At 51.4% G+C, this 25,651-nt stretch overlaps 1 protein-coding gene across 1 annotated transcript in view; it reads left to right on the forward strand.

Annotated features, from left to right (window-relative positions):
- The window catches only part of RYR2 (ryanodine receptor 2), a 185,593-nt gene that overhangs the window by 157,631 nt on the left and 2,311 nt on the right, over window positions 1-25,651 (forward strand). The window contains exons 84-103 of the mRNA XM_015562331.1: window positions 914-987; window positions 5,920-6,000; window positions 6,766-6,854; window positions 7,399-7,527; window positions 8,533-8,637; window positions 9,593-9,674; window positions 10,184-11,481; window positions 12,004-12,161; window positions 12,972-13,030; window positions 14,529-14,638; window positions 15,128-15,355; window positions 16,662-16,792; window positions 18,010-18,052; window positions 18,915-19,048; window positions 19,931-19,991; window positions 21,125-21,271; window positions 22,357-22,491; window positions 23,301-23,457; window positions 24,566-24,630; window positions 25,538-25,638. Of these exons, the coding sequence (XP_015417817.1) occupies window positions 914-987; window positions 5,920-6,000; window positions 6,766-6,854; window positions 7,399-7,527; window positions 8,533-8,637; window positions 9,593-9,674; window positions 10,184-11,481; window positions 12,004-12,161; window positions 12,972-13,030; window positions 14,529-14,638; window positions 15,128-15,355; window positions 16,662-16,792; window positions 18,010-18,052; window positions 18,915-19,048; window positions 19,931-19,991; window positions 21,125-21,271; window positions 22,357-22,491; window positions 23,301-23,457; window positions 24,566-24,630; window positions 25,538-25,638 (3,387 nt within the window). The remainder of the gene's footprint in view (window positions 1-913; window positions 988-5,919; window positions 6,001-6,765; window positions 6,855-7,398; window positions 7,528-8,532; window positions 8,638-9,592; window positions 9,675-10,183; window positions 11,482-12,003; window positions 12,162-12,971; window positions 13,031-14,528; window positions 14,639-15,127; window positions 15,356-16,661; window positions 16,793-18,009; window positions 18,053-18,914; window positions 19,049-19,930; window positions 19,992-21,124; window positions 21,272-22,356; window positions 22,492-23,300; window positions 23,458-24,565; window positions 24,631-25,537; window positions 25,639-25,651) is intronic.

Here is a 25,651-nt window from a genome sequence, read left to right on the forward strand (position 1 = left end):
TGCGTCATGCGGAGCCCCGTGCAGTCATGCAGGTGAGCCCCGTGCTGTCATGCAGGTGAGCCCCGTGCAGTCAGGCAGGTGAGCCCCGTGCAGTCATGCAGGGGAGCCCCTATGCGTCATGCAGGGGAGCCCCCGTACAGTCATGCAGGTGAGCCCCTGTGCAGTCAGACAGGGGCACCCCCACTTGCTGGTTCCATTCTAACTCAGGTGGTATTTTTCAAAGTGTTTACATTACGGGCAATAATTAACACACAAGAACATTTAATGATGAAACACTTTAAAGGGGGGCGGAAGTTGCTGTCTTATTTTCTATCTTGATGTGTTAATAATATCTTAATTACTAAGTTACTCGATGTTAATGATGTGTTAAAACAATCCTCCCTGTGCTGGGATAGGGGCCTGGAATTGCTCTGCCCTCTGCAACCCTTTAATATGAGTGGCGCATGATTTTTAAAAGAAAAAAGAAAATTCTACTTAGTTTTATTTGGGAGCTTATAGACCATTTCTCATTTTTCCTAAACAAATGGTCCTCAACTAACTAATTTATGATAATTACTTTCTAGTTTTACGGCATTTAAAATCAGACAGTATTTGACCAAGGCCCCTGGCACACACTGAGGGTAATAAGCTATCCCACGTGGGAAAACGCGGTCACTGTAATTATATTTAAGTATGTCTGCCAGCTTTATAATGTGCTCCCAGTGGAGCCACGATGGCTCACATTGGACTTCACAGGGGTCAGTTCAGAGTGGGCGCTGGGAGAGACTCGTCCGGCACCAGGAAGGGGGCTGGTGGGCCTTGAGCTGGGGCGCGTTTGCAGTGTATGTTGACATCGGTTCACGTTTCAAGACACGCGGTTTCCAGACATTTGCTCCTGCGAGTCCTCTGAGTGCGTTTCTCCCTGTCATTGCAGCGTCCTCGACCTGAACGCCTTTGAGCGGCAGAACAAAGCTGAAGGGCTGGGGATGGTAACCGAGGAAGGATCAGGTATGGGTTACAGGGTGACAAAGAAGGATCAGGTATGGATTCCTTAAAGTAGGTCGCCTGCTCCCCCTTCCTTCCTGAAACGAATCAGCTATCAGTTACCTTTTCAATGCAGAGAGACACAGGTTTTCTTTAAATGGACAAAATGCTTATGTAACTCATTTAAAGCCCCTAATTGGCCACTCATGCAGGTCACACCCAAATCCAGCCGTATTGTTACCGGCTGTCGGTGGCCTTCCCCTGCTTGGGCGGTAGAAGAAGATCCCTATTAGAGAATTATCCACAAAGTGAGAAAGCGCATGGGTGAACACATTAGGAACATGCCTCCGCCAGCAGGCTGTCAGGGCCCCCAGACATCGCTGCCTGTTGCCCCCTCCCGGCAGCCGTCCTGTATCTCACGGACCCAGGCATCTTTGCAAGCGCACATTCTTTGATGAAGGAACTTGAAGAGTAATGTTTGTCTAGATAACTCTGATCACAATTTACATGTGCACAAAAACGACTCACATAGTCTTAGAGTTTTTCCTCTCTATAAATGGATCCAAATATAAACTAGGAAAATGAGCACATGGTGCAGTGGAAGCAGAAATAACTATTGTTGCACACTTACTTTAATATTTATTAAGAAAAAACCTTCAATATGTTTTGTTTTGATTTGTTTTTATTCTTTTGTGTTTGATTTTTAAATTAACTTAGTGTTGGTAAGCCTCTGTGTGTTTATCTGTTTTTGTGTGTTTGGTCTGGTTTGGAGTTATTGATATATTAGTTTTGGAATGTTGGTTTTTCTATTAAGCCAATCTTGCTGCAAACAATAAATTTCCTCCCACCTGCCATTGGTAGACTGCTGGCCTTTCTGAGATAATTTAGAATGAACTAATCTCTCTATCTCTGTATATTTTTGTTCTCACAGTAGGAAAAAGAATTAGTGCATATTTCTTGCTGGATTTAAAAGACAGTCATTTAGACATATTTTAATGCCGCTGCCGTTCCTATGTGGTTTTCTCTTGTGCTTGGCAGTTGAATGTGTAGGTTCCATCACCAAGTAGCAGTCGTACAATAACTTAATTGTGTGAGCTACCTTCAAGATAACCCCAGCAGCAGCCTACTTAGGTTTTCTGAGAATCCATATGAAGGAAAATGCCTTGGAGTTTGGGTCACAGTCCTACCCCTGGCCTGAGGGCCCGAGGGGAGCTCGGAGCCACAGTCTCGGGCCTGCCTCTCCCCCGGAGTCTGGGGCAGTTCCCAGCTATAAAGGGCCTGAAAATGAGTGAATTCTCTGTTCAAAGTCTGACTTCCCTGTCTTGGAATTGGAACTCTTTCATTTTTCCTTGACGCTGCCCCTAAAGGTACTAATGCTCTAAACACAATGTCAGGAATCGTTAGCCAGTTCATAGCCTCTACGAGGGCATGGCGGCCACCCAGGATTAATTTCCTGGGTCTTCTGCCTGTTGTCAGCCAGGGGAGGATGCAACACCTGTGACCCCAAATCAGAAACAGCTGGGCGGGAGCGGCAGGCTCCTGTGACAATTGCCATCTCTCAATAGGAGCTGGATCTGATTTGTCTGTGCCTTGTCAACACACACGCCAAGTATTGCCCCAACTGATGGACACCTTTTCTATTCATTCCTTACTAACAGCAAGACAAAAACCTCACCTTTTCTCTTCCCCCATTTCCTTTTCTTCCGACTACTGTGCGCACTGTCCTCCCTTCTGCAGCCGTCACTCACAAGCATGGTAACTATCCAATGAGCCACCCGTGGCTACTGACTCCCCAATTGCTGCAGCTTTTCCCTGGACAGTGGCAGTCTGTGCACTTCCCTCTTATAGACCTTCCATCGGCCGTTTTAACAAGTAGATCATTTCCTTTCTACTATTACGCATCCTGTTATTTAAAAAATGCATATACCAATGTTTTCTTTTTTCCCCTTATTCTCTGAGGATATGCATATTAGACACAAAGGAGCAACAAGCACTTAAGTTTTGGGATGTTATGTTCTGTTTCTTTCATTTAAAAAGTCTGGGAGGCCCAGTGTTTGCGACGGTTGTGAACACGGGTGACTGTAGGGGTGCAGGGTCTCCCGGGGCCTCTCTGTCGGGGATGCACTGGGGCTTTAAGGCTGCGCAGCTGGGGCACCGGACACCAGCGGCCACAGCCTCTGCCCTTCCCTCCACGCACTGAGTGGGCGTGGGCTCCTCTCTTCCTTTCAGAGCATCACAGGTTAAAACTAATGGTTATTCTTCAGACCAAATTGAAAGAACTCTAGGATAATAGGAATATTTGCTCTTCAAACTCATATAACAAAGTTGCTATTAACATTTCAGATCATCTCTAAAAGACATACAAAGGGGATAAGGAAGGGGTTGAGGTGACATGACTTTCCAGAGCAAGAGCAGCTAAATGGACTCTGACTTCTGGCATATTTTAAAAGCGTGTGACACAGCCATTCTGTTAAGATTTTACAAAAGCTAAGAAAAGCATGTCCCCTCATCAGAGAAGGAAAGTGGCTCATTCCTCTGCAGTCAAACGCGGAGAAACCTGAAAAGTATAAACTGTGAGTGATGTCGCTCCCGGGCTTGCAGCTCCTGCTCTGGGCCACCGTCTGCCCGAGCTCAGTCTTCCCTGTGATCATTCGCTGTCTTGCTGGGATGATGAAATGGCCGAGGATGTAGCCGAGGAAAAGGTGTCACTTAAGCACATAAACCTTTTGCTACCCACCCACAACCCTACAAGGAGGCGTTGTCCCACTTTATTTTTTGTTTCTTTTAAATATATTTTTATGACTTCAGAAAGGAAGGGGGAGGGAGGGAGAGAGATAGAAACATCAGTGAGAGAGAATCATTGATCAGCTGCCTCCTGCACGCCCCTTACTGGCAATTGAGCCTGTAACCTGGGCATGTGCCCTGACCGGGAATGGAACCGGGACCTCCTGGTTCATAAGTTGACGCCCAACCACTGAGCAACACCAGCCGGGCAGGCTGTGCCTTTATTTAGTGTTATCACCACCTCTACTAACACTAAGCTCTCCACATTTGTAGAAATGGTCATGCAGGTTGTGAAGAGCCAGTGAGGGCTGAGCCCTTTATCCCCATTTTATAGATGAGAAGACTAAGGCAGAGAGAACCACTCGCCCTCAGCAGCAACATTTCAATAACCCTCCTTTATCATAGTGTCAGAAATTCAAGCCCTTGTCTTTAAAACCACTGGCAAAGGAGAGCTCCTCACAGTAGGCACACTTGGTAGTGACCACAGGCAACCTTGCAAGGATGTAGGAGCCTTTTCAGCCCTGTTTCATCACTGATGACTAACCTTAGTTCATGGTCCAGCGCACTTTCTCCTGGCCGTCCCAGGCGGCCTGATCTCCTGTGCCCCCCGACAGAAAGCCTCACCCCTCTGGCGGCACCTGCTCCTGCAGCATGGGTGGCGGCAGCATTCCCACCAGATGCAAATGTGTCCATCACACAGTCGCACCCATGTCATGCCAGCTCACCTGTTCACCTGGCGGGAATGGAGGCTCCCCCCACCCCAATTCTGCTGTGAGCAGGTGTCTTCGTGTAAGTGAAGCTATGGTGTGTGTATACAGTTGAGAGGAAATACTGCTCAGGCCAGCAATGGCTAGCACCCTGGGGTAGACGAGGGTGCGGTGCACTGAGCATGTCAGGCCCACAGGGGGAGCGTGACATTGACCTCAGTGTCAACTGTTCTGTGTCCTCTCTCTCAACGGTTACTCACTGCACTTGAATACATGCACATTGAACGTATGTGCATGGCTTATGGATTTGATTTTCTGGGGGAAAACATTTCAACAGGCTCCCAAGAATCAATCATCCATGGAACTGTTAATATTTTTATCTGAGTCTCATTTGAAAGGCCCTTCTGGTGATGCTGAGTGTCATGGATGATGAGTTTAGTTTCTCGGCCCAATCTGTTTTCTCTCCATTGTCCCGTCGTGAACATAAACCCTAAGGAATGGGCTTAGCAGCCATGTGAGGAGATTCAAACCATGTGCTTCTAGCGGGCGAACTTGCCACGGCGCTTGCTGCTCACCTGGTGATTGTAGTTTGGTTGCCAAATAGCGGATCTTACAGTCTCACCGGGAAACCAGTACAGTGACGTCATGTACTTTTTTTAATGTTTATATTAAAAACATAATGGTTTTGCTTCCTAACCCTCCCATTCTATGAGCCTGTCACTTTGAAAGTCACAGATGCAGACTGGTAAGTCCATCTGCTCCACCATTGTCATCGTCACTGCCATCCAGGTGCACATGCACCATCGCAGCTCTCTCAGCCGGAAGTGCTCCCAGTCTGAGGAGTTATTATTTTTTAAACATATAAATACATTCATCCACTTGCCAAACAACATTTTTTGTCATTTTTATTCCTAAACTATATGTTGAACGCTCATATATTGAACGTTTTCTTCACTTTTTGCTTAAAAATTAGCCTGCAGTGTGTGGTACAGGTTTCTTGTTTGTTTCTTTGTGCCTCTGCTTTCGAAGTCGCTTGTGATAAAGATACATTTAAATTGAAATGTAGGTGGAATGACAGTGCTTTCTGCCGTCACCCTTCCCACAAGCACACTTTCTCCCAATGGTGCGGCGTAAGCGGAGGTAACTGTAACACTGGTCATTGATGCAGTAATCATTCCTGTCCGCATCTATCAGAAATCAGAGGGTGAGAACAAAAGCTTAAACCCTCAGGTTGCTCCTAAAATGTTGCCAAGCCCATGCTGCTCCTTTTAACAGAGAGAAACCTGGGTGTGAAGGTTCACAGGCTCTTGGCTGACAAAGAAAATGGGCTTCTATCTGCCAAGCGCATGGTCTCATGAGCTTCAGATAGAGGCGGGCTGCCCGGTGCCGGCCCAACATGCGGGGAGATGGAGGAGGGACAGGACATGCTCACTTGCTGAGGGGTAACGACTGGACTTCCCTGCAGGCGAGAAGGTTCTTCAGGACGATGAGTTCACCTGCGACCTCTTCCGCTTCCTGCAGCTGCTCTGCGAGGGACACAACTCAGGTGCTTGAGGCTGGAGGCTGTGCCCAGGAAGGCGTGCTTGCCGCCAGTACTGACAGAGACCTGTCGGTTGTGATGACGGGCCAGCCCTGCAGGGGGCGCTCAGCCCCAGCTCAGCCACGTGAACCGGGCCGTGTCCCCCTTTCTGTGCTGCGTCACTGCCTGGCAGCCCTTTGCAGCCATCTCACATTCCACTCAGCTGTTCTGATGTGGAGAAGACAGGTGGCCGGTGGAGAAAGACACACCGGAGAGATCTGTGTAGGGAGCTCTGTGGCTTGGTTTCCTCTGTGCCCCTGGTGCCCGGGGACGGTGCCACAGCATCACCTAGGGTGCCGTGTTCCATGCCCTGTTTATGGGTACAACGTCCTATGGCCGTGTGTCTGGGAGGGCAGGAGCGGGGCGGGACTCTCCTCTCTTCCCTGTCACTGAGCACAGTCCTAGGAGCAGAGGACCGTGAGTAATCTAATCACGGCCTCCTAGACGGTGGTGCTCCTATCCCGGCCCCAGGCCCGGAGCTCCAGAGCGAGGGATCGGGAACGGTCAGCACCCTCTGAGACAGAAATGGACTAGTTAGGTTCTGGGCAGCCCCAGGCGGGTTTATGGGGGGGGTCCCTCACTTCTTATGGACACTATAAACTACTTCATATTAAAACTGCTCCTGGCCACAAGGATTTTGCTGGAGACATCATTTGCTGGTGGAGTTATTCAGATAGCAAGTCATTTTACACTTTGGAACAAGAGGTAATAACATTGTTTGGTCTTGTACAGATTTTCAGAATTACCTGAGGACTCAGACTGGCAACAACACCACCGTGAACATCATCATCTCCACCGTGGACTACCTGCTGCGGGTGCAGGTACGCGGCCTCATGGCGAGTTAGAGGGGCTGCTTGGCCGAGATAACACGGCGTGTTCCTGTGTGAGGCTGCCGTGTCTCACGGGGCTTTGGTCTCCTGTCAGGACTTGTGAGACATTCGCCTTTGATCCGTCTTTGACCGAGCCTCCGGGTGAGCGGCCACCTTGGCTCTCTCTGATCCTGGCTCCACTTTCCTCGTCATGTCCTTTCTACAAGTGCGGATTCTTCCCCACGTCTTTTAGCTTTGGTGGCATTGAAATTTTCCTTTCATTTTGTAAAGCCCTGACATGCTGTGCTCCCCTTCACAGCTGATGGATAAATAGGGGAAGGATATTTGGAACATTCTCAGGAGTGGGAAAGAAAGGCTTTCAGACCACCTAGTTACTTCAATTTAATAGCCTCAGGTTTGATCCTTTCGGCTGTCCTAACATTATTTTTATTCACTTCCCAATCTGTTATGTGGAACGATTTCCTGTTACAGATTTCAGAGCTGAGCAGGCCAGCTTTGGCCTCACACTGTGCCTCCCCCTTGGCCTCTCTTCCAGGAGTCCATCAGTGATTTCTACTGGTACTACTCGGGGAAAGACGTGATCGATGAGCAAGGGCAGCGGAACTTCTCCAAAGCAATTCAAGTAGCAAAACAAGTGTTTAACACTCTCACAGAGTATATCCAGGTAAACATGTACCCACTTCTGCTATTTGGAGAGAGAAAGAAAACAGGAGTCCACCGGTTACCCTGGAATCCCATGGGCAAAGGCAACAGAATAAAAGCCCTTTCCTGTCACCATCCCATGGCTGATCGACCTCGTCTGCAGATCCTTAGCCAGGGATGATGGCCACAAGCTTCGGTGGAGAGGGGATCTTCACGGAACGACCTGCTTTACCCTTTGGCGGACTGAGGGGTCTTTAACTCCTCGGGGGGTGGCCCACGGTGTTGACTGAGGTCTCCAGGGCCTGGTGTATAAACTAAGCTCGCAGCCAGCATTAAGGGAGGGGGAGGAGGGCATTGAACCATTTGGCCATATTCCAGGAAAGCAAGGAAAAAGTGTCATGGAGACTTTATAAAAAAGAAGAGACTGGTCTTAACAGCTTCATGTTAGTGTGTGTGTGTAATTTTATAATATAACATTGTATGATATAGGTAAAACTCCAAATACTATGAGAAATACACCTTTCTTAAATATTGATTTGTTTTATGTTCTCTTTAGGCTAAATTTGTCTTAACCTGCAAATTTTGAAAAGATTTTATAAAATTCTGGGGTTTTTTTTCCAACCAGCCACACTGCTGTTTCCTGGAGGCCAGTCCGTCCTCTTTCCTTCCTCCCTTCTCCAGGGCGGGGTTAGCAGTACCTCTGCGTCAGGGAGCAGCTGGGCACAGTGCCCCGTGCTGAGGGCAAACAGGAGAGAGGGGTGGTAGTTTGCTTCCTTGGACTGAGCATAATCTTGGGGGGCAGGTTATGTAAAATAACAGCCACATGCCCGGATGTGGCGAGGGACAGGTGTGGTAGGACAGGTGAGTGAGTGCCTGTCTCCTGAGGGCACCCTTATCATCACTGCACAGTTTACATTTTGGGGTCTTTCTTTTCAGACTACGTGTTGGTGATAAGAGATGTTAATTTTGCCCCTATTGTTGGCAGTGACGTTATCAGCAATGATGCCGTTGGTCTGTTTCCCTGTAGGGTCCGTGCACTGGGAACCAGCAAAGTCTGGCCCACAGCCGGCTCTGGGACGCGGTCGTGGGCTTCCTCCACGTGTTTGCCCACATGCAGATGAAGCTGTCCCAGGTAAAGGCACCGCCTCCCGCCCTCCTAGATGCCAGCGGGGACAGCAGTCACTCACATACAAAGCATGCTCTCCCTTATTTCACATCACCTTTCTTCGCTTACTTCTTTATTCGTCTTGTACTCCACGTTTAAACACATTTTCTTAAATGAAAGAACTGTATGCACCCTGGCCAGTGTTGCTCAGTGGGTTGGAGCATTGTTCCATGCACCAAGGCACATACCCAGGTTGCTCGTTCTATCCCTGGTCGGGGGCAACTAATCACTATTTCTCTCTCACATCAATGTTTCTCTCCCTTCCCTCTTTCTCTTGAATCAGTGAGAACATGTCCTAGGGTGAGGATTAAAAAAAATTTAATAATTTTATGCAAGCTGAGAATAGATGAGAGCTCTCTTTCTCTTGAATCAGTGAGAATATGTCCTAGGGTGAGGATTAAAAAAAATTTAATTTTATGCAAGCTGAGAATAGATGAGAGCTATCATTCAAATTTGAGAGCAAAAGATACTGAACACTTGACTATAGGAGAAATAAAAGAGTTTAGTCCCCAGTGTTGAGCATTTGCAACCCTTCGGGGACGCACGTCTCCATGACACTCACCGTAGCTCCCTCCTCCCTGCCGATGAGGGGACACGGATTTGAAATCCGCCAGGCCCCGTGGAAGGGAGAGGTGTGCACATGGGGTCCATACAAGCAGCCGTCCTCCATAGAGGAACTCACCCACTAGCAGGAAAATCAACTTCATGAAAGTCAAAGAGAGAAAGTAGCTCTAAGGATAAGCCAATAAACATAGATTGTTGGCTTTTCCTTGGTCCTGAGATGCTGGGAGGTATCGCTGTGGGCGGAGCAGCGCCTCCGGGGGAGCACTCGCCCTGGGTGGAGCAGCGCCTCTGGGGGAGCACCCAGGTTCCTGCTGCATTTGCTGCGACGGTGTCCAATGCCACATGTTGCTCTTTCCAGGATTCCAGTCAAATCGAGCTCCTGAAAGAGCTGATGGACCTGCAGAAGGACATGGTGGTCATGCTGCTGTCCATGTTGGAAGGTAGCCTCGGCTTCGTGTTCGTTTGTACTTAGAGGTTTACATTGTGCACGTCCAGATCGCCTTGGTTCTTCTGCTTTAAGGGCCAATATTCAGCTCCCACCCCCAGATAGGACAGGTGCCCGGGTTTATTGGGGGCTTTATAAACTTTTCTCAGCTTCGTGTTTGAGAAAGAGACACTGTCTACGAGGAGTGATTTTTCAACCCTAAAGGGCTTTGCGAAGGCTCATTTTTACTGTTAATATGAGGCTGGATTTCAGTTCCTGCCCATTTTCTTTATCCTAAAACATGACCAATTGGAGGGGGAAAGGCCGGCTTCTGTTCAATACTCCTCCATGGTTATCAGTCTGCATGGTGTTGCGCGTGTTTGTGTAATTACAGTGACTGGCTGGCTCCTGGGCCTCACACACTGGAGGAGGCCCAGGGCCGTGCCTGACGCGGGGCTGGGAGGCCTGTGCTGCTCTCTCTGCAGACGGTGCTCACCGTGAATCAGTGCCGCTGTCTGCCTGCAGGTAACGTCGTGAACGGGACCATCGGCAAGCAGATGGTCGACATGCTTGTGGAATCGTCCAACAACGTGGAGATGATCCTCAAATTCTTCGACATGTTCTTAAAACTAAAGGACCTGACCTCTTCCGACACGTTTAAGGAATACGACCCCGACGGCAAGGGCGTCATCTCCAAGAGGGACTTCCACAAAGCGATGGAGAGCCACAAGCACTACACGCCGTCGGAGACCGAGTTCCTGCTGTCCTGTGCGGAGACGGACGAGAACGAGACCCTGGACTACGAGGAGTTCGTGAAGCGCTTCCACGAGCCGGCCAAGGACATCAGCTTCAACGTGGCCGTGCTGCTGACCAACCTCTCGGAGCACATGCCCAACGACTCGCGGCTGCAGACCTTCCTGGAGCTGGCGGAGAGCGTGCTGCGCTACTTCCAGCCCTTCCTGGGCCGCATCGAGATCATGGGCAGCGCCAAGCGCATCGAGCGCGTGTACTTCGAGATCAGCGAGTCCAGCCGCACGCAGTGGGAGAAGCCGCAGGTCAAGGAGTCCAAGCGCCAGTTCATCTTCGACGTGGTCAACGAGGGCGGCGAGAAGGAGAAGATGGAGCTGTTCGTGAACTTCTGCGAGGACACCATCTTCGAGATGCAGCTGGCGGCCCAGATCTCCGAGTCGGACCTGAGCGAGCGGTCAGCCAGCAAGGAGGAGAGTGAGAAGGAGAAGCCGGAGGAGCAGAGCCCGCGGACGGGCTTCTTCTCCCTGCTGACCGTCCGCTCGGCCCTGCTGGCGCTCAGGCACAACCTGCTGACGCTCCTGCGCCTGCTCAGCCTGAAGAGCCTGAAGAAGCAGATGAAGAAGGTGAAGAAGATGACGGTGAGGGACATGGTCACGGCGCTCTTCTCCTCCTACTGGGAGGCGCTGGCGAGCCTGCTGCACGTGGTGGCCAGCGTGCTGCGCGGCTTCTCCCGCATCGTGGGCAGCCTGCTCCTGGGGGGCAGCCTGGTGGAGGGCGCGAAGAAGATCCGGGTGGCGGAGCTCCTGGCCGACATGCCGGACCCCACGCAGGACGAGGTGCGGGACGACGGGGAGGAGGGCGAGCGGAAGCCGCTGGAGGCCGCCCTGCCCTCGGAGGACCTCACCGACCTGAAGGAGCTGACGGAGGAGAGCGACCTGCTCTCTGACATCTTCGGCCTGGACCTGAAGCGGGAAGGGGGGCAGTACAGACTCATCCCTCACAACCCGAACGCTGGCCTCAGCGACCTCATGAGCAACCCTGACCCCGTTCCCGAGGCGCCAGAGAAAGTGCAGGTACCGGGGCACCGTCGCGGCAGCTCGGGCCCAAGGGCACCTTGTGAGTCAGTGGGCGCCCAGGCTGGCGCTCCAGGGCCCAGCACAAGCCTGTGTTTCCAGAGAGCGTGGCCTTTGGTCAGCAGAGCTGCCTCTGGAGGTCCGTTACCAGTTACTGAATTATCTTAACGAGCAGGTGTGAACCGAGCACTCACGCAGGCGTTAGGCAGTGAACGGGTCTGTCCACAGGTACTGACCCGGCTCGCCACGTGTCTGCCACTGGCTGTCAGAGGGAAGGCTCCTGACAGAACTAGAAAAGCGTCCGTGCTGGTGGGCGGCAGGGTCACGGGTGGCGTGAATGAGGCGGCAGTGGTTGGAGCAGATCTGAGCAGTGGGACTTCGTTGGCATAGTCGGGGTCACTTAGAGGTCACTTCCACCGAGTCGGGGTCACTTAGAGGTCGCCATTTGGCGCCTGGGCACAGGGCTCTCTAAACTCATCCCAAGGTGGTGTGTGACCTGCTTTTCTTTCCCTTCACTTCAAGGAACAGGAGACAAAAGAGGAAGAAAAGGAAGAAAAAGAAGAAAACAGATCGGAACCCGAGAAAGCCGAGTACGTGTGGTTTCCTTGTTGGCTTGTGCTCTCTCTCCAGGGTACAGAATGGGGACAGGCTCAGCGCCAGGACCTCGTGCTGGGGCATCAGTGTGGGCACCGCCCGCCCGGGGCCAGGCCAGCCTCGCCCTCCGGTCCCATCGCCGTGTCCCACAGCAGGGATGCCTCATGGCTCCTTGGGACGCCTTCCAGAGCCAAGGGCCCAGCTCTGGTGTAACTGCACATGGGATTCCGTCCTGGAAACAGTGCGGGCTCCATCCCCCGTGGGGGGTGTGCAGGAGGAAGCGGATCGATGGTTCTCTCTCATCAGTGATGTTTCCCTCTCTCTCTCCCTTCCTCTCTCTGAAATCAATCAAAACATCGTTTAAAAATGTTAGCTATACCTCCTGCGGGTGAGGTTAGGTGGGTTATGTATCCGTGGGTATGAGTCCGTCTGCATAAATACACTGCCATGGTCAAAACATATCTTTAAAATGTTAGCTATACCTCTTGTGGGTGAGGTTAGGTGGGTTGTGTATCCGTGGGTTTTGGATATGAGTCCGTCTGCATAAATACACTGCCATGGAGGGTTGGTATGCTGCAGCTAGAGGGGTTTTAGGCATCCAATTTTAGTGCTGCTAACTTCATTATCATGTAAAAATTAATATCCTGACATCCTTTCTGTATGTGAACCACCAAGTGCATGTCTCTGACATTGAGTCCTAACGCTCAGTCACTGTTCCAGGTTGACTGTTAAAATCCTAATTTAGAAGTTAGACAGGCTGGGCGTTTTCACTGTTACTCCCTGCCCGGTGCGATGTCTCATTGCCCAGCGGGAAGGGGCGGTGCTCTGTACAGATACAGAGACACTCCAGCCCGTGACATGCCCTTGACATTTGACCTTCACGGGATTCTCCACAGGAGGCCGGGGTCCCAGAAGTCCAGTGAGCCCTTCAGGGTGTACGTTGCCGTGAGACATGGTGAGACCAGCGAGGCTGGGCCAGACACAATAAGAACTGAGGCTCCACGAGTGTCTGTGGGCTCCCGTGGGCGGCAACCAAGGAACCAAGTCCACCTGCTGGTGCGTTTGGTTGGCTCCGTGAGGACGGACCCGGGACCTCTGCACACGTCACAAGCGTGAGGCCTTGGATGTGGTGGCTGCCACACCCAGTGTCTCCCCACAGTCTAGGACGGGTCTGGGCGTGCAGCGGGCTCACTGCGGACCACCTGCAAGGGAAGTGACCGTCCCCGTGATTAAGTGTTCTCACTGCTTAGGTGCACGTATGGGACATGTATGTACTGCAGGCATGTATGTGTGTGATAGTAAGTTTTAACTAGGTTTTCTCAGCAGTGTCTGCCTCCCCTGTGTTGTTTAGTGCAGAGGACTCTGAGCATAAACATGTTCTAGAAAGCTCTGAGTGGCCCCTGGCACATCTACACGGGCACCGTGCAGACGCCTCCCACTTAATATTAAAGCAAGTGCTGATCTCCCAGAGCCTTTTCCTCACACCCACTCTGTCCGGTTCTGTCCAGCTCAGAAAATGGCACCAGCTGTTTCGTTAGGTGCTAAGACCCAAACCCAGCAGTTACCATCTCTGAGTTCTCTCTTCCACCTCAGTGCAGCCCAGCAGTAACTCTTCTCAGCTCTGTCTTCTGGATGCGTGGAGTCTGCCCCGCGTCCCCATCTCCACGCACCCCGGCGCAGCCTCCATGGCAGTGGGACCTCTCCCCACACTCCTGCGTGTCCCCCAGTCCCTCCTCTATTTTCCACGCGGACGCTGGGATAATCTTTCCAAATCAGAGTCCGAGGGCATCAAGCCCTCTTCAGATCCCCCGAGAACAAAATGATTCCAACTGTGACAACAGGACTCCTGAACTCTCCTCTATTATCGCATCTGATCCTCACAGCGAACCCTTATGAGGAAGGTTCTGGTTTATCTGCACTTCACAGACGAGGGAAATGATGCCACGGCAGTTATTCAGTTCTTGTGCACATCCCCCCTCGAGGCCCCGGAGATCACAGATCCCACACAGACCTCATCAGGGGCCTGCCACTCCCTCTAGCTCACCGGGACCCCAGCCCCTCCACACTCCCTCCCCCACAGGCTTCCTCTTCTCTGTCCTCAGAGGCACCCCCACTGCGCTGACCTCGGGGCTGCCCCTGTGTGCTCCTCTGACACACATTTGGTCCCCACTTGTTCTCTTGACCTGTTCCCCGGTGGCATTCAGGCCTCTGCTCACGCACCCCGTTCCCTCAGCCCGAGCCGGCTGGGTTTTCCTCACCGCAGTGCGCATCCCCGAGGTGACGTTCTGCCTGTGGGAGAGCCTCCTCCATGGGGCCCAGATTTCTAACTCAGTGATGCCCACGGTCTCAAGAATGATGCTGGATACGCACTAGGTGCTCAGGAAGGCGTTTGGGTAAATGAATGAACGCTTTATTTAATGGTCTGCACATTTCAAGTCTCTTGATTCAGTGACCTTTTCCTTTTTTTCACCTTCAGAACTATTTTGCTCGCAACTTTTACAACATGAGAATGTTGGCCTTATTTGTCGCCTTTGCAATCAACTTCATCTTGCTCTTCTATAAGGTACGTACTTCTTGGTCTTCATAACCGGTGTGATGCTACCGGCAGCCTGAGTGATGTACAGATGTCACAGACCCACCCTGAGCACGTCCCTGACTGTGAGGCAGGGCAGTCCTTCCTGCAGCTCAGTGAGGTTCGATTCCGCAGAGGCGGGCCGCACGCTCCCCGCCCTGTGCACAGCTCACTCGTGGCTCAGCTGTGACGTGTGGTTCCTCTGATCCTGGAGAGGCAGCTGAGCCATCTTGGTCCCCCCACGCCTGGGTCCTGGTAACTCTTGCTTTAGAAGGGTTGGCACAAGCGTGATAGTGATCTGCTGTCCCAGAAGCATCTGAGAACATCCCCCGTGGACCACGCGGAGGGCGGAGAGAGCACCCTTTCCCTGTGCAGGGCCCTCACGCCCAGCCATTGCGGAGAGGGCCGGGTTCCTTGTTTCTCGTTGGCGCCGATACCTAGAGGGAGAGAACTGACTGCGCTCTAACTGGTTTGAATCAGGTCTCCACTTCTTCTGTGGTTGAAGGCAAGGAGCTCCCCCCTCGCAGCGCAAGCGAAAGCGCCAGAGTCAGCAGCCCTGACGACGGCGGTGACGACGCGCCTGGCGTCCTGGCGGTGCACTATGTGCTGGAGGAGAGCAGCGGCTACATGGAGCCCACACTGCGCATCCTGGCCGTGCTGCACACCGTCATCTCCTTCTTCTGCATCATCGGCTACTACTGCCTGAAAGTAAGCCCCGCGGGCACTGTGGCCGCGCTTGGGAAGCGGGTTCTGGGGTGGAAATGACATGCACGGAACTTATTCGGAATGTTCCAGAAAGCCACACCTGTGGACAGTGGGAGGGAGCAGGGGCTGCCGAGGGGAACATGGACGGGGCAGACACATGGAGCAGGCACAGCCTCTCTCTGCAACGCTGGCGACGGCCGGTTGTCCTGACTGGGCCCAGGGGCCCGGCCACCGGACTCCACACTGACCAGGCGCGGCTGCAGGCTGCCCTGGGGCGGGCTGGCCTGGGTGGTCTGACTGGAGCTTCCTTTCACACACACAGTGGCCAGTGTCACCTGTAACGACCCTGCAGGAGGGGCCCAGGCACTGTCTCCCCTAGCAGTGCTCCCGGAAGCGTGTGAGGGTGATAGGTGCCCCTTGGAGCCTCGCAGTCATGGTGACTCTTCTGACCTCAGGAGCTCTGTGCTCCCTCCTGGGCACAAAGGTTTCCCAGTTTGTCTCACTTCCCCCGGGAGGTGATGCGGCTCCCAGGACGCCTGCAGGGAGCAGTGTCATCAGGTGAACGCACCCAGGAGGGAGCCTGAGTGCACAGGGCTGCCCATTTCCTGGGGACCTCTGCATCCTGCCTAGCAAGGCCCCTCCTCTCAGACCCAGGGCCAAGGCGAAGGCCAGCATCCGTCTCCTTGAGACTCCTCCCCACTGCCTCCCGGTCCATGGAGGTGTTCTAGGACACTTCTGGAATGTCCGCGTCTTCCCTGCGTAAAGTCTGTCCATAGGAAAGGGGCTTCAGTATGTTCTTTCAGAAGACATCTTGAAAACAGACAAAGAATTTTCCTGATGTTGAAATTAAAATTATTTCACAATAATGTGGTCATACTGAGCAAGGGATTATTAAAGAGATTTCTCAAATTAAATTGCATTTTTAAAAGCATGCATTCTGGAAGCTTAGTAAATGTTATACTTTATTGCCCTCGTGTCTGCTGCTACCATATATGTGCATCTATAATACGCCAAATAAAAACAGTTTTGTGTAACCTTTCTCTCTTTATTATTTAAAAAATGACTTAGTTACTTATGAACGTCTGTGTTTAAAAACACACGTGTACATATAATATCTATTCTCTCTCTTGTTTCTCCAAGACCTTGCGATGCTTGTTCCTAAGTATAGCTGATTCACTTTCATTCCATTCGTACTTTCCTGGGAGTAACAGGGAAATGCTTCTCTCCTAGAGCTGGATTGTGATGACAGCGGCCACAGGAGATGCCAGTACCTCTGAACTAATTTAATACGTTTCTTCTTCCAATGTAGGTCCCGCTGGTTATTTTTAAGCGCGAAAAGGAAGTAGCTCGGAAATTGGAATTTGACGGGCTTTACATTACAGAGCAGCCTTCGGAAGACGATATTAAAGGCCAGTGGGATCGACTCGTAATCAACACACAGTGAGTAGAGAGCATGCGAGGCCTGAGGCGCTCACAGATTTCCTCACGTGAAGTCCTTTGCCAGAGTTTCCTGCGTTCGATCAGAAGTCAGCAGAGTGATTAATGGGTGTTTATTCAGCCAAGAAAATCAAAGGCTCCGCGCCCTCAGCCCCTGGTGGAGGCCATCAGTTCCTGCATCTGTGTTCTCGTTCCTTCCTCAGAGGGGCTTCGAGTCGGTCCCCAGCCCCGTGGGCTTTGCCTCCATCACTCAGAGTTCGGGGGAGGGTGCAGGGGCTGGGGCCTGTGTGCAGGGTTATCTCACCAGAAGCACAGAGGAGCAGAGCCATTCATTACGGTAGGAGTGGTAGCATTAGAGACAGAGATACTGCATTTCACGTTTTTAATGTAAACTTTCCGTCGGTGCCGCCAGGCAGCCTGTGGACCACTAGCTGAGCATCAGGATGTGCCAAACAGAAGGCAGCAAACATGCTCTTCTGCACACGCGTTGTTCAGCCGTGTAGGCCAGGAGCTGCAGGCTGCTGTGCAGGTGTCAGCCTGCCCCAGCAGTTTCCCGCCATTGACAGTGTCTGTATTTTCAGTCGTTTGCAGTTCTCGAGGGAAGTGCCTCCTTTTTATTAGTTTAGTGATTCGTTTTGCTTACTTTTAAAAAGTCATTTCCATAGGTTCTTGATTTTCACATGGGGGTGCTTTGCTTGTGTATAGCACAGTAGACGTTGGCTCCGAATGCCGTGTTCCGTTTAGCACTCGAGGTGCTAAGTCACATTCCGCCCCCCCTCCCAGTTCGTCCCGCCCTGGCCCCGTGCCAGGTCACGCAGGGTCCCCGGTCGACGTCTCCTTGAGGATAACTGGTGCAAAGGAGACTGCTTTCCCTCCGGAGGAAAAGCAGGGACAGGTTTTGAGATCCTTTAAAGACACTTGACAACGCAATCTGTAAATAGATGAGAAAACACAGCCATCAGCTGGCTAACAGATATGCTCATGTTCTCCATTATGTGCATGTACAGTATTTATATATTGACACTTAAAGTAGTATTTGATGTGCCCACAATGCAGAAAAATTATAGGATAAGATGGGAAACAAATTCATTATAATTTTCATGAATGGAAAATATGTTTGCATATTATTTTAAATATTTTCTATATTGCAAGCAGTATGTTGTGATTTATCATACTTTAAAATAATACTCTTTTTTTTTCTATGCTTTTCTATTTCTTAGGTCATTTCCCAACAACTACTGGGACAAGTTTGTCAAAAGAAAGGTAATACTTCTTAGAAGGAATAAATTCAGTGTTTTTCCCCCCAAAGTGCAATTCAGACTTGAACTCATGTGGCTCCTGTGTAGAAAGAGATCCGGGGGTACGTTCTCTGCCTGTTATTCTCATGGCAAAGAGCAGTTGAGTCGAATGTGAATTCAGCACTTGGGGCAAGGGACCCACCCTCTGGGGCTACAGAATGAGGGAGTGCTGCTCCATCCCCCGCGCCCTGACAAGTGACTGGGTGGGCTCACCCGCAATACCCACAGCTGGTGGGATTCCCTAGCTCGCTCGCTCTGGTACCCACACCAGCCAAGGCCCTTTGCAGTTAGGGCGCCGACAGATCAGGCACAGTCTCCCTTTCCCCCAAAGAGGTAAAGGTGTTGGCCCGCAACAGAGAACCGCATTTTATTTTCTTTATAGCATCTTTCAAGGTCTTACTTTCATGAAGTTTTATTCTTCTGATGCCAACAGCATGGAGGGTGGTAGGAAGCAGCTGAGACAGAGCTCAGCTAGGGACCCAGCACAGAGCTCCGTCAGGAGCGGGGAGGGCTGCTCAGGTGGCAGTGCCAGCAGCAGCTCAGCGCAGAGGCAGGCAGCTCGGTGCAGGCTTCTCCCTGACGGTGCAGTTTTGCAGTTTGCGTGAGAGGCTGCGAGGCCGTTTTTTAAAATTTGAGTTTAGTTAAGTCACTGAGAGCCCTTCTTAGTAGATATTGTCTTGCTCAGGGTCCACAGCCATAAGCTAGACTTTAAAGTGAACTTCAAAATAACATAAATATGTAGTAACTATAAAAATAATTAGATGTTTTATGCACACGCAGAGCTGAGCGAACCTAATGGTTGAGGTTCTTTTCTTGCTGTCTCCTAGGTTATGGATAAATACGGCGAGTTCTATGGCCGGGACAGAATCAGCGAGTTGCTTGGTATGGACAAAGCCGCCCTGGACTTCAGCGACGCCCGGGAGAAAAAGAAACCCAAGAAAGACAGCTCCCTGGCGGCGGTGTGAGTGTCGCTGCTCTGCACCAGCTGGAAGGAGAAACAGTGATAGCATTTGACCTTGCAGGAGCCTTGGTCTCCTTCCCCCGGGTCAGAGGGACCGAGAGCCAGAGAGCAGAGTGTACACAGTCTACTTTATACCTCGGGCTATTTTGAGCTACAAATGATTGGATTTTTTCTATTAATTTTTGAAGGTGCCTTTTTCATTTTCTTTTAGAAATGTATTTTATTGATTTCAGAGAGGAAAGGAGAGGGGGAGAGAGAGAGAAACATCAGTGATGAGAGAGAATCATGGATTGGCTGCCTCTGCACGCCCCCCCGCCGCTACTGGGGATGGAGCCTGCAACCTGGGCAAGTGCCCTGCCCAGGAATTGAACCGTGACCTCCTGGTTCAAGGTCGATGTTCAATCACTGAGCCATGCTGGCCGGGCTGAAGGTGCCTTTTTCATTATGTACATAAAACAACAACAACAAATGCTCTTAATTTAACTTGCCTTTTCTTTCCTTCAGCCAAAGTAAAACATATGCAAAAGTACAATATATGACTATGTTTTCTGATACTTCTTGTTTGGAAAAATGTTTATTTTCTTAAGTTTTGGAAATGAGGACTATGTAACCCTTTTATTTTTTTAAATATATTTTTATTGATTTTTAGAGAGAGGGGAAGGGAAACATCGATGAGAGACAAACGGGAAATTCAGACATCCCGACGTTACCCTGACTCTGTTGTAGGTTGCTCTGGGGGAAACAAATCATGCTCTCATGGCGCTCTGGGTGCTGCAAGCCTCCTGGGTGTGGATCTGGGATAAAACTAATGTCCCGGGCAGTGCCAGGCTCATCCCTGGCATCTGCTTAATGGGCACATCAGCACATTCTTTGTCTTTCCAGACTGAACTCCATCGACGTGAAGTATCAGATGTGGAAACTCGGAGTCGTTTTCACTGACAATGTAAGTTACGGCAGAGCGCAGGCCTCCGGTTTCTGAGGCTGCCGGCTGCAGATGTTACCAACCTTCTAAATCAATTCACTGAATGCAGAGCACAGCTGGGCAAGACCCAGGGGATACGTGATCAATCGCCTGTCTCTCATTCCCTTTCTTCCAGTAGCTGAGATGAAAACAAACATATCTTTACACAAGAAAAAACTGAGATGCGAAGTTTGTGTAGTTTCATTTAGGTTTCAGTTGGGCGGGACATACTTCAATGTTTCGTAGATGTTAAAAAGAAAGTTCTAAATACATAAAAAGAATTTAAATACTAATTATGATAAATGTTAGTTACTCCGAAATTAAATAATTATTGTGTTGATACTTCGCTTATCAAAGAGCCTCAGAGCCTCAGAAATAAACATAAGGACCAGTTAGGTGCCCACAGACAGTGAAAAAAATCTCTTATTACCAAAAGCTACCTGCTGTCAGCAGCTGATCCTATTTCTCCATCCTGGCTTGCTCAACGGTGTCACATTTTTTGTTCTTGAAGTTTTCAGATTAAATAATTGTCCCTATCAGTTGTCGTCCCATTTGCTGGCTGTGGGAATCGCTGGAGAGAAGCCTGAGACTTGGCTGAACGGTGAACCAGGCACGTTCGATGTCGGATGTCAGCCAGCATCCCAGACCTCTCACCAGCCTCTCACCCTACACCCAGCAGTGCACCGGCCTTGTGCTCCGGCTGCGGCTTCTCCCGTGGGCCGCTCATTTCCTCTTAAAGTCTCCCTTTAATTTTAGCACTGACTTCCGTAGTGAACACGAGTTCCACTCTCCCAACGACTGGTGACACCCCCAAGTTCTCCTGCCTCTCCCCCCACCTCACTCGGCCCCGAGCCCAGATGCCAGTCACTTAGAGACTCTCCTGAGGCCCCAAACCCTGGCTGTGGGTCTTGGAACTGTCACCTGTTCGTGAGGCGTCTTGCAGCTAATTTCTCCCTAATGGTGGAGGCCACTCCCTGATGATGTAATTAGAATTCTCTAAACTTGTAATCTAAGAAGGCGAAGTAAACGGAGTGGCTGCACTAGAGTGGAACCAGCACTGGGACTGTAGTCACCGGCTCTGTTCTCTGACGCTCTGTGTCCCTTCCCGTCCGCAGTCCTTCCTGTACCTGGCCTGGTACATGACCATGTCCGTGCTGGGCCACTACAACAACTTCTTCTTTGCTGCTCATCTTCTCGACATCGCGATGGGGTTCAAGACGCTGAGGACCATCTTGTCGTCAGTAACGCACAATGGCAAGCAGGTGAGAGGGTTTTAGAAGATCTTTTCAACTGTGGCATTTCACAGGGGAAAAGTTGGACTTCAAAACAGTGTCGGTATCAGCTACTAAAGTGTCTTTCACTTTGACCATTGCTTTATGTTAGCAAAACAGGATATATATTTATAAATATTTATATTATATATCATTAATAGTGTGTATTTCCAGATGTTTGAAGCAATGCGAATTTCTATTTAGTTTTAGGATATGGAAACTGAAGGGTCCCGGGTTCAATTCTGGTCAAGGGCATGTACCTTGGTTGCAGGCTCCATCCCTGACCTTGGTCGGGGCTGTGTGGGAGGCAACCAATCGATGTGTCTCTCTCACATCGAAGTTTCTCTCTCTCTCTCTTTCTCTGTCTCCCTCCCTTCCACTCTCTCTAAAAATCAATGAAAAAATCATTAATCAGATGAGGATTAATAAAAAATACATATATTTGATTTATAATCAGTCTTAACGAGATAGTTTTAATTGGAATGTATATTACTTAAAGACATTATAAAAGGGAAAAACAATGTAGTACCTACTGTCAGATATTTAGATGATAGAAAAATGAAGATTTTAAGCAGCTTATTATTATCAATTTGGATATGAAGTTAAAACAGTTGATTTATATTCCAGCTCTAGGATGCACTTACTAACTAAGGAATCAAGTTTTACATAAAATATCCAACACCTTCATAAAATAAAGAGAATATGAAAACAGTTCCCCCTGGGTGGTGGGAAAGGCCTCTGGTCGCCTGGCTGGTGTGGCTCAGTGGTTGAGCGTCCACTTATGAACCAGGAACTGTGAGGTCACAGTTCGATTCCTGGTCAGGGAACATGCCTGGGTTGCTGGCTCGATCGCCATTGTGGGGCATGTAGGAGGCAGCCGATCGATGATTCTCTCTCATCATGGATGTTTCTCTCTCTCCCTTCCTCTCTGAAATCAATGAAAATATATATTTAAAAAAGAAAAGAAAGCCATCTGGTCAGTGAGTCCAGCTCATGCCAAACCCCACACAGACATCCCTCCCACAGCCGCCCTGTCTCGTGTCCTAACACCCGCTCAATGTCACGTTGCTTTCCAGCTGGTGTTAACCGTGGGCTTATTAGCCGTTGTCGTCTACCTGTACACGGTGGTGGCATTCAATTTCTTCCGAAAATTCTACAATAAAAGTGAAGACGGAGACACGCCAGATATGAAATGTGACGACATGCTGACGGTAAGTTCATGCTGTGTGGTCTCGTGTGGACGAAGATGCGTCTGCGCCTCAGTCTAACTAGTGCGTGCAGCTCCTCTGTAACGGTGCAGAGCAGGAGCGGGTGCACATCCAGCACCGCCGTCCTGCTCATTAGAGCTCATGCAGCCCATCCACACGTTCTCTTCCCTGTAGAGGAAACCCACATGGGAAGCCAAAATGTAACCCAAAAGTCATGGTCAGGAGGACGGTCTTACACAGACGTGTCCCTGGAGCAGGGCCTGGCAGGCGAGGCATCCCGGGCCCCCCAGGGGTGTGGGTGTGGACCTGGGAGCCAGAACTGGACCTGGAAGAGTGCTGGGAAGGGCCAGGAAATTGTCCAGTGAGCCCTCCGCCCATGGGGGCGCTGCAAACGGAGCAGAGGAGATGAAGCTGGGCAGGCGGCAGGCGGCAGGCGGCCGCTGTTAGTCGTTAAGTAAGGAGGTGCAGCTGCAATGGTGACGTGACCCATTCCCTGTCATGTGAAGACAGATTTGGAGAAAAACATATCCAAGTTCTTTCCTAAAGCCCCCAGCAGCGACTGCTGCGGTGGGTGGTGCAGGAACCGGCTGAGCCTGTGTGTGCAGGCGGCTGGCTGGGAGGTGGGTGTTTGCATCACGTTACAGGTTCTGAAACGGGGACAGGGAGCGAGAGCCGCACTCAGGTCCCCGGGATTAGGGCTTTGATTAGAGAGAGAAGTGAGGCTCTGGGGGTGAGACCCGGTGTCCTCGGGGGGCGTGTCCTTGGAGGTGTGTCCTTGGGGCGTGTCCTCAGCAGGGGCCCTCTCTCCGCAGTGCTACATGTTCCACATGTACGTGGGTGTGCGAGCTGGAGGCGGCATCGGCGATGAGATCGAGGACCCGGCGGGCGATGAGTATGAGATCTATCGGATCATCTTCGACATCACCTTCTTCTTCTTCGTGATTGTCATCCTCTTGGCGATAATACAAGGTGACCCTCCTCCCGGGTCCCAGGCGAGCTGGAACCTGAGCCCCCAGTGTCCGCAGCCGCTGAGCGGGCTAGTGTTTTCAGGGGAGCCAGCGGGCTTTTCCGCCCAGAGCCTGGGTGCGTCGGGTCCAGGGGAAGGTGGGCCATGGACACGAGGGAAGGAGTCTCGCCTGGCCCTGCCACCAGCCCTGCTGCGAGCGCTACAGCCCCTAGGGGTGTCCTCAGCCTCGGGTTCCATCAAACTATCAGTCTCTGAGCCCTCAAATACTTAACAATCTTTTAAAATATTTTTTAAATGAGGCACTTGGCGAGGCTGTGGGAGGGTGGTGCTGTTCACACTGGAAGGAAGGAGCCCTAACTCGTCTAAGTCACGCCCGGCTCCACTGAGGTGTCAGAGCCTGAGCAGGACCCGAGCCTCAGGACCAGCCAGGCCCACCTGGCCCCACGGCACCTCGGGGTGTGGTTTCTCCCCCAGAAAACACTCCGGATCTTTGCCGCTCGCGCCGGTGTCCTGGCCGGAGGGAAGTGTGGCTACATGTGCTATTATGTCTGAGTGCTCAGCATAAAGGGATGCTTTTCTCATGACGAGCATGGACAGGCCTCACAGACTCACGCCCGTTCTCCATGTCGTCACTGAGTGTCACCATAACGCGTTCAATTCGAGGGCAGAGCCATAGGACACGTGGGAGAAAGGGCGCACCAGCACCCCAGGAGGGAAGCAACTGGGGAAGTTTACTTTTAGGGAACATGGGGGGGATGGGAATGATTGGCAGCTCATTCCTCCCAGCGAACGTGGCCACGCTGGGTTTCCAGACACGAGTGGACAGCGCATTAGGCCATTTTCTGGGCTTCATGAAGCCGCTGTTTTCGGCATGAAGTTGCTGTGACAGAGTCTGGTTGGTGTCGGCCCCGTCACTGCGCACGCGTCTGCCCCACAGGGAGGAGGCCCAGCCCTGGGGAGCACTGGGGTGCGCTCGGGGGTCCCCACTGCTAAGCAGTGTCCAGTGTGGCTGCACACGCTCCCTCCCCAGGGAGGGCCAGCCGGGGTTTGCGAAATTGATGATGATTCTCGGGTGGATGAAGACTAAACCGTGTCTTTACTTAACACCAGGTTTAATCATCGATGCGTTTGGGGAACTGAGAGACCAGCAGGAGCAGGTCAAGGAGGACATGGAGGTCAGTGTCCCGTTTCTGCCAGGTGCATGATGGGTGCGCCCCTCCCTCACTGCCTTCGCCACGGAGTCCCGCGTGTGTGAGCAGGGGGAAAGGGCAGGCACGCGCCTGAGCCGTGTGCTGGGCTGGACCTGGGGGGCCCTGGGCACGTCACCCCTCAAGGGACGGGAGACCATTCAGAAGGGTGGGTTCCCGGGGACCCTTAAGGATGCAGCCCTGAGTGCCTGGCTGACTTCCCCTTCGATGTTCAGGGGAGGTCCTAAAAGAAGGGGTCCCACGCTGAGGCCTGGAGATTTGAGAGAGAGCAGGGCATCTGGCAGCCTCCTTCCCGCTGTACACACACACACACACACACACACACACACACGTCTCCAGGGGCACCGCCCACGTGAGATTCCGTGGGACGGTCACTACCCAGGTTGTACACACCAGGATTCGGGTCTTAGGGAATTTGAAGTGCAGATTTTTTTCTTGGAAGCATAAGTAGTTCAGGTGAATTAGTACATCCTGGGGCTGGGACTGGGGCTGTGAGGGCTGCGGGAGGCCAGCTGCTGAAGAGGGGTTTGCAGGGGGAGATAAGAAAGGGGCAGTGAGGCGATGGACTGAGACTTTACCAGGTAACTGTGGTCTAAAATGCAGGGGGTGAACAGGACCAGGGCAGGGCGTGGCCAGCAGCATTTTCCAGTCAGAGGTGATGAGGTTTTTGCTAAGAAGTGCCCCTGAGGGCCCAGGAGCCAGTCGGACGCCAGCAGCCTCAGGCCTCGGCATGGAGAGACCTGGGGCCTGGCGAGGCAGAGGGCGAGGAGTTGGGGCAGCAGGTTATCGGGTCTGCGCAGCGGCTGCGTGGTGAGCGGTGGCCTTGGTTCTGCCTTCTGAACGCTGACATTTCCGTCTTCCCTTCGTCTTCTAGACCAAGTGCTTCATCTGTGGGATAGGCAACGACTACTTCGACACGGTGCCGCACGGCTTCGAAACCCACACCCTGCAGGAGCACAACCTGGCCAACTACCTGTGAGTGTGCCCG

Source organism: Myotis davidii, unplaced genomic scaffold (genome assembly GCF_000327345.1).
Source record: "Myotis davidii unplaced genomic scaffold, ASM32734v1 scaffold174, whole genome shotgun sequence".
NCBI classification, from domain to species: domain Eukaryota; kingdom Metazoa; phylum Chordata; class Mammalia; order Chiroptera; family Vespertilionidae; genus Myotis; species Myotis davidii.